The 8381-nt window shown below is 41.3% G+C and overlaps 2 protein-coding genes across 2 annotated transcripts in view; one reads left to right on the top strand and one right to left on the bottom strand.

Annotated features, from left to right (window-relative positions):
• trappc5 (trafficking protein particle complex subunit 5) overlaps window positions 1–896 on the bottom strand; it is a 3655-nt gene extending 2759 nt beyond the window's left edge. The window contains exons 1-2 of the mRNA XM_005736242.1: window positions 810–896; window positions 333–619 (exon numbers count right to left, since the gene is read on the bottom strand). Coding sequence (XP_005736299.1) covers window positions 333–602 — 270 coding nt within the window. The 5' untranslated portion in view covers window positions 603–619; window positions 810–896. The remainder of the gene's footprint in view (window positions 1–332; window positions 620–809) is intronic.
• A 1794-nt stretch (window positions 897–2690) lies between these two features.
• On the top strand, window positions 2691–6080 carry LOC102194638 (N-acetylmuramoyl-L-alanine amidase-like). The gene is made up of 3 exons (XM_013911630.1): window positions 2691–3503; window positions 4791–5001; window positions 5580–6080. The coding sequence occupies exons 1-3, from the start codon at window positions 2768–2770 to the stop codon at window positions 5881–5883; spliced, it is 1251 nt and encodes a 416-aa protein (XP_013767084.1). The 5' UTR covers window positions 2691–2767; the 3' UTR covers window positions 5884–6080.
• The last annotated feature ends 2301 nt before the right edge of the window (window positions 6081–8381 follow it).

Here is an 8381-nt window from a genome sequence, read left to right as displayed (position 1 = left end):
GCTAAACATGAGAGGTTTTTGGACAAAGTTTGTGTTCTTGATTCTTTAAGCACCGGTTCGAGCACAGTTTAAGCACCGGCACCGTTTCAAAAGTACCGGTTTGGCACTGGAATCGGATAAAACCTAAATGACACCCATCCCTACTGCTGATGTTCTGCATTCACAGCAAGTATTATGTGGAGCTGTATTTACACTAATATATGCTTGATTTTAATATTCATCATTGCAAAGTTATTATTAGTTAGTGAGGAAGATCTTTGTGAGCGGTCTGAATGAAATCCTGACACACACACACACACACACACACACACACACACACACACACACAATACCTTGATGAACAGCAGTATGTTTAGCACTTTGGTCTCCCTCTTGCCGTTTTTCTCCCTCAGCACCAGCACGTCCAGTAGGCTGCCTCCCACTCGCTGCCCCAGCTCCGCTAGGCGAGCCTGCAGCTCGGACACCGAGTACACACGGCTCTGGCAGTACTGCACCACCTCTGAGAAGAGCAGGGTGAAGGCGCTCACGCTCACCTCGGTTTTCGGCCGGCTTAAAGGCCTCTCGAGAATAGCTGACTTGCCTCTGGTGAAGCGAGCCTCCATTATGATTTAACGGACAGCTGTAAGAGGAAACACCGAGATTATTATTATTGTTAGTGAGGCTGCAACTAACTACAGGCTAACTGCTAATGCTAACCAAGGTGCTACAGGCACGCGAGAAACACAAAGATGACATTTACGAAAATTATTCAGTTATTAAAATTAGTATCTTTCAACTCAGCTTTCTTTAAGACTATAATCAACACTCACCCGATCACTTCCTACACCTGAGTTGTTAAGGTTTGAGTACTTCCTGTTTATTAAAAACGTAACTTGTCACATGACCTCACCGATCGATTCACAGCTACGGAGTCCACGAAGTCCCGCGAGGGATTTATTTATTGCTTTTTGGCGGGGTAGCTAGCTAATTTGACTGCAAAGCGTGTGTATGTATGTGTGTATGTATATATATATATGTGTATATATATATGTGTATGTATATATATATATGTGTGTGTATATATATATGTGTGTGTGTGTGTGTGTGTGTGTGTGTGTGTGTGTGTATGACTTGTAGTCAATAACCTAAATGTTCAGTTGTTCCACGAAATAGCAGTTTATTCATTATTTGCATCATTATTCCAATATTTACCCAGTTTTCCATCTGTGCATTATGTTCTATCCAAATTAGAAAGTTAATTCAAGATTTTGGTTTAACAAACCTAAATGTACATGATTGTATGAATAACCATACAATACAAACCAAATCAGCTTGTGTTGTTTTTTTTCACCAAGTCCATGTCTACTTGTTTGGTCATGTGACTAAGCTGTTTCCCGGCACTGGTGAGCACATAGCAGACGTACATATTACAGGGGACAGTAAACTGACTTTATCCCTCGCTTCTATTGTTTTTGTCCAGGCATATACAAAGGAAACTGCATGAAGTAAAAAAAAAAAAGTGAAACATAAATAATATAATAATAATAATAATAATAATAAAATAAATTTGTGATGAAAACTGAAATAAATTGAAGAGAAATTTTGCTCTTTGATGTGCTGTAGGTTAAATCAATATTTGGGGCCATCTGTGTACAGAGAGTACTCTTCCCTTTGAGACAGAGCACTGCTGTCATGCACGTACACCTACTTAAATACACCTAGACAAGTGAGGGAGCCCCACACATTTTGGATTATTGCAGAGATTCTTTCATATTTCACTGTTTAGGTTCATTTGTTTTGCAAGAATAAAAATAAAACAATAAAACGATTTAAGAAGCACTAACCGGGAGATGCAGAATGGCTTTCTGTGGACTCACATTTTTTCTTCTGACTTTATTTGACCTTGTTACTGTCTACAGCAGGCCGACAGGTAAGCGCAGTTATTTAAAACATGCAAACATTCAGTTATCTTGCATTAGAATTTCCATTACAGGCCACAGTGTACCTGCTTGGCATGTTGATAAGGAATATTTTCTCTTTGGGCAACCTGATGTGTTTTGACTCACTTGTTCCTTGTTATCTGTAATCGGGAATTTTCTCTCTTTCCTTTCTTTCTCAAACTAAAAAAAAAAAGCTTTCCCTCTTTCTTTAAGTATTGGGTTATTAACTGATCAATTAGAAAGGCTATTCAACTGTTCCCAAAATATAGGTCTTAAAAGAGTAAGACAAAGACATATACTGTATTTGGTAGCACAAACTCAGTATACTATGGAAGTGTGTCTAATGCCTGATCTTAAATGTACATTGCTTCAGCTGTATGTTTGAGCTCCTCCACTCATTCTCTCAGTGTTGGTATAGTTCTTTCCCATCTGTATAGCATGTGAGGAAGTCATGCTAGTTATAGGGCAACAACCTCTTGTCGTGCTATCAGTTTCCACCTTCTTTAATCCCCAGTTCATAACTTAGCTGATGTGAACTCTATATCACCTCAGACAGACTCTAATGCCTGTAAATTGCATAAGCTGTTAAGACAGATAAATGAATGGTTTGCTAAACCGGCTTTACACTAATATTGAGCAAGGACCACTGTTTCATTCTGAAGTAACTGAACATTTCATTCACTGAGGGATTAATGCACTTTTCTCGGCTTGTGTTGTTGTCAGGCGTCCACCTGCGTAACATGGAAGGCTTTATTCAAGCCGTGCAGCAGGTTGAACACTCCAACCCTGGTCTGCCCCTGCTGGCTCTGGTCAGGGCCTTGCGGAGGACTGCAGGCCATGATGACGTGATGACCATCCATTTCTTGGGCGCTTCCAATAATCTCAGCGATGCTGACCTCCTGGAGACGGCCATTCTCAACACCTCATCCTTCAGCTTTTTTGATAAGGCCATCCACCACATTGTGACGGACCATGGAGAAGAACGAGGGGTGGTTCTCACAAGAGATGGAACTACGGTGGCGCTTGTACCCTTATTACTAGGAATTGAATCAGGACTGAACGCCAAGATGGAAGAGGTGGCAGCAGCTGGGATCTTCCCTCTCACCTTCGGCAGGACACTGGGCTTATCATTTCTCAGCCTCCAGGACTTCCCACCATCTCACCGTTTGGGGCCTGATGGGTGCTGGGACAACGTGGAGCACCCCAGGGTGTTCAAACTGTCTCAGCCTGCCACTTTAGCCACCGATGCCATGATCAATGGGGGCATGGATGGCCTTATACTGGGCACAGACCTCAGCAATTTAACTGCATCTGAACAGCCGCAGGCCCTCAGTGAGATTCTGAGAGGATACTACAATTTTACTCTGAGTGAGGGGCAGGGCATGGATGCTGTGAGCAGTCAGATTAGCCCAAGGAGGAGGGAGCTCTCTAGATCCATCCTAGAGTCTGTTGATCTTCACAGCCAGGTGATGGAGACACTAGCGTTGGTCTGGAAACTGGAGAAGACAGAATGGATTTCTATGGACACTGGGGTGGGAAAGGCGGTGAAAGATGGATTGGAGACATTTGTCAAGAAGTACTGGGGTGAGCTATGAATGAAGACATTTAATCATTCTTTTGTGCAAGAGTCTAGTGAACCTGGATGTTTTCATCAAACTTTGCAGTTAAAAATAATCAGAATTAAATTTTTGTTTATGAGACAAATGTTTTTGATAAGGATCTAAAGAGGATAACGTCACAGTAGGTTAAACAGTAATGTCACCATGAACTCGTAAAAACCTTGTAAATTCAAACATATTTTTTACTTAACTATCTTTAACTTCAGTTAACATTTGTGTATTTTGGCTGCTGGCCAGTTGAAAAAAACTCAATTTGAAGTGAAAGCCAGCACTGAAATAGTGCAAGGCTTTTACCAACATTATTATGAAACTCATTATGAAGTTTTTAACTGCAATCACATGTTGTGATCACTATGCCCGTGGAGACTGGATTAAATCCACCGTTAAATAGTTAGGCCTCATAGAGGAAGAGGTATTTCTTTTATAGTATTTTTTTAGTTTTCAGTCATCTTGGTCCTGTGATCCATTGATACTTTATACTTTAAAGGCTCAACTTTAAAATGAATAAAAAGACACAAACCATTCAATTTTTTAGTCATGGAAGCTCAAGTTCATTCTGGAAATGTTAACATTCAACATTTCAGTCCATTTACAAAACAGACTGAAAGAAGTATGTTTCAGTTTTTCCACATTCAGTCAAATGTTATTACAAAGGAATTCGTCCATGCTTGGCTTAGCTGCCTTGCTTCTGGTGTGGGAAATGTAAGTTCTGTAAGTTTGCAAATTATTCAGACTTTTGGCTCTGATAAAATTAAGTGTGTGGACAACAATTTCATGAGATTATTCTAAAGGACTTACTGCACAGTCCTTCCTGGTGCAAACATTATGCCATCCTCTTTCTAAGCAAATTTCACTTTTGAAAATGTCCCACATTTGTCAGAACAGTTCTGGCAGGTCTCTGCTATATTCATTATCTATAAACTGTAATCAGTTTTTCAAACATCACTCCCACGTTTCGGATGTTTCAAAGGTCAAAGCTCCATTTCCAAAAAACTGCACCAACCACAAGCAGTCATCTGGTAAAAACACTGACAGATTTTCGACCTTAAAGAAAGATGTTGTGTGCACTACACTGGGAAAAACAAGCTTGTTTAAGTAATAAGCTCATTGATGCTGTACAAACTGAGTCATTATTTCCGAGCTGTCACAAAGACCTTTTTTTAGACACTAGCCCATATGTTCTGTTGCAGCCTATCAAGGTCTGGAGTGTTATTACTTTCCTAATCCTCACCTTGTCTCCTCCTACCCACAGACTGCCCTCAAATCATCCCTCGCTGTCAGTGGGGGGCAAAGCCCCACCGAGGTGCACCTATCCCGCTCTCTCTTCCCCTCCAGTATCTGTACATTCATCATACTTATGAGCCATCATCACCCTGCTTATCCTTCCCAAGCTGTTCTCGTGACATGAGGTCCATGCAGCGTTTCCACCAGGAGGACCGTGGGTGGGCTGACATCGGATACAGGTAACAAAACTTTAAAGGAATCATTGGAAATCTAGGGAAATGTATTTTTACACGTTGTTGCAGTGTTTGTTAGTTGTATACAACAGATGTATACAACTGTCACTGCCTCAAAATATGGATCTGCTGTAGACAGGTGCTGCCTACTCTTTAGCGACCTTTGAAACTAATCCCTATAGTTTGCCTTTCCTGTAAAAATGTCAAATTCTGGTCATATTCTGTCAAAAATAATTCTTCTAATTGAACAAATTCTTGTTTTTATACTTTTATTTTTGTAAATTGTAAGATTTACAGGTGCTTGAAGTGGTAGGAAATGAACATGGGAGTGGTGATTCGGAAAAAAACAAAAAAAAACTACAACAGAAAATTCCTAAAATGCCAAAACATTCATTTAAGTAGCCATATTTCATATCTATGTTATTAGCGGGAGAATTTTCAGGAATGCTGTTAAAACACTGTATTGCTGAAAATTCATCACATATGGTGGAATAAATTCTCAGCATTTTGCTCTATTTGTCTGCAGACTAGGAACCATCCACCTCATCCATTGATCACCTGCTCTCATATTTTTGCACTTTCAGCTTTGTGGTCGGGTCTGACGGCTACGTTTATGAGGGTAGGGGTTGGCATCATCTCGGCACTCACACCAGGGGACACAATGCCATTGGGTATGGCGTGTCAATCATCGGTAACTACACTGCCACCCTGCCATCTCGCTATGCCATGGACCTGCTACGTCATCGACTTGTCCAATGTGCTTTACACGGAGGAGGACTGGTTTCCAATTTCATCATCCATGGCCACAGACAGGTGGTGAACTACACCGCCTGCCCTGGAGACGCCTTCTTTTCAGAAATAAGAACCTGGGAGCATTTCAGCGAATAAGAGGACAGGCAGCATTCTGTCATCATCACTACTTTTGGAAATGTCTTATACTCTGGATCATTCTATCTTATTAATGTAGAGGTCACATTTAAAATTTGCATAGTTCAGTGCAGAAAGAAATTAATTCTGCTTAGATCCAGCATACAAAGTGGTACCATGATGTACTATACCTATTAATCAGCTGGTCAGTATGTTTATCCACCCAATTATCAATCAAATGAATGTTATTTATCAGTCCTCTGGGTGATATATGGGTGGATAAACAGTCTTAATTATCAGTACTCATGGTGTGGCCAGTACGTGTCCTACTCTTCCTACTAGCAGGCTCAGATGGGAGGTTTCAACAGGCAAATAACATTCAAAACTGATGGCTTGCATTTGTTTTCAGGCCGAGCTTCACATTACGATCCATTCCAAATAATGCTAAATACAAATGTTGCTTTGTACGCAATGCTTCGTATTAACTACTCAAGTACTGCTTGCCGATACCTTAAAACTAGAGAAAAATATATGCCATTCATTTGTAAATGTAGTTACAAATAAAAATTAGTGCACTCAAAAGCAACAGTTCAAGAGAATAAGATTTCTCTTTCTTTCAGGAAAAACCAATAAGGAACAAACACTCGTTACTGAGGATGATGATAAAATACACCTTTGCTACACATTAGTGCTATGAGTACATGTCTGATCATGTTATTGTTCATTGTCTGAAAGTTAAAAAAAAATGTCTTCACAAAACAAAATTTTCCATCCTGTTTGAATTTTGCAGGAAGCGGACACACTAAAGAGAGACGAACAAAGAGACGGTCTAATAGTGTTTAATGTGACTGCGTATTAAAAATTAAAAAGTTGTTGTTGTTGTTGTTGTTGTTGTGCAGATACTGAGGCAGTCGCGCCAGAATGTAATACAAAAGAGGATGGTTCTTGAATACAAGGAGGGAGCAAGCCAGTCAGAAACCCAAGGCACAGAGATGGTGGGAGGTCTGATCAGAAACAGTTCATTTCCAGGCCAGGAAGCAGAAAATAATAATAATAATAACAACAACAACAACAACACCTCTTAAAAATGTATGTAATAAAATATTGTCAGTATACCAAAATCCCCATGGAGACTAAAAACAATTCTAAAACCCGTAAAAATACAATTTTCTACATTCATAAGAATCCCCTGATGTAATTATGCCACACGTTCATTATGTGTCCACCAGCAGGCCAGGAATTTCTTCTCCAGAGCGGAGTCCATGCCAGCCTCGTCTCAGGCAGACGAGGAGGAACCTCTCATCCTCCTCTTGTCCCTTCACTGGGCCCATCACATCCCATCCCAGCTCGCGTTCTGCACCCGAATCAGTCATGCGATGCCACCACGGCTCCCCTCGTGTCAGTGCCCTGTAAATAAATAGGGGCCAGAACAATGGTCCCGGAAGCTGCCCTGACTTATATGCATGGCGACTCTCACCCAACACGACTGCACCCAATGAACGACAGTGTAGACACTACTCACAAATGCAGGTAGAGGTACACCTCTGCCGTGCTGCCAAAAACACGTGTTGTCTCCTACTGTTGCCGTTCCTTGCTGTCAGGACTGGGTTGCCACGTCACACTGATTAGGCGTCGCACCCCCACGATCAGGCAGCGGGTCCCTCTTTTCACCTGGCCTTTGCACATTCCTCCTCATTTCGGGGGCCTCTCTCCTCATAGTGCTCCGCTAGCCTGCTTTTAATTGGTCTTTAAACAGCTGATAGGCCACCTCTGGACACACCCATGCCTCAGCAGGTGATCCCTATCAACTAATATATCCCATGCTCTGCCACGCTACGGTGGATTAAGACCATGTCAAATAAAACACTAAAAACCATGCAATAGAAACAATAAAATCATGCAAGTAAAAATTACACTCATAAATAAACACTGAAAATCAGAATAAAATCAATATACAAGATAAATACAAATTTCCACTGTGTGACACTATTACAGCTGTAACGGTCATGATGTGCTGTGTGGCAGGCAGGATAGGACCCAAGTGCAGGACCCAAAAGAAGGAAGATTACCCGAAAGTGCAGCTTAGTTTTGTGTGGGAAACACAGAAAACAAAAGACAAAGTATAGTGACTAGAACTGACAAACCAGGGACTCGGGGAACTGGAAAACAAGAAACCAAAAAACTAGGTGCTACAGAGACTGGGAAGACAGGCAAAATGAGGCTACAACACGACACAGAGCAAGGAAAACACAGGGCTTAAATACACACTGGAGTACTCAGAGACTGGGGGGGACAGGAGGGTAACACAGCTGGGAGAAATCAGACTTAACAAGACAAGGGAAGCAATACCAGAAACACTGACATGAGACATGGACTTTTAAAGTAAAACAGGAAGTGGTAGGTTTGTAGCTTGAACCTATTCGCTGGAACGTTGAGGACAATATAATTACACAGCAAGCAAGACCCGAAGTAGGCAAAGTTCTTCATGTTACTCATGCATGAGGGAGACCTGCCTGGAG

The sequence above is a fragment of the Pundamilia nyererei genome, unplaced genomic scaffold (assembly GCF_000239375.1).
Source record: "Pundamilia nyererei isolate P.nyererei 1_Seehausen unplaced genomic scaffold, PunNye1.0 scaffold00068, whole genome shotgun sequence".
Lineage (NCBI taxonomy): Eukaryota > Metazoa > Chordata > Actinopteri > Cichliformes > Cichlidae > Pundamilia > Pundamilia nyererei.
This window is presented reverse-complemented; position numbering and strand designations above follow the sequence as displayed.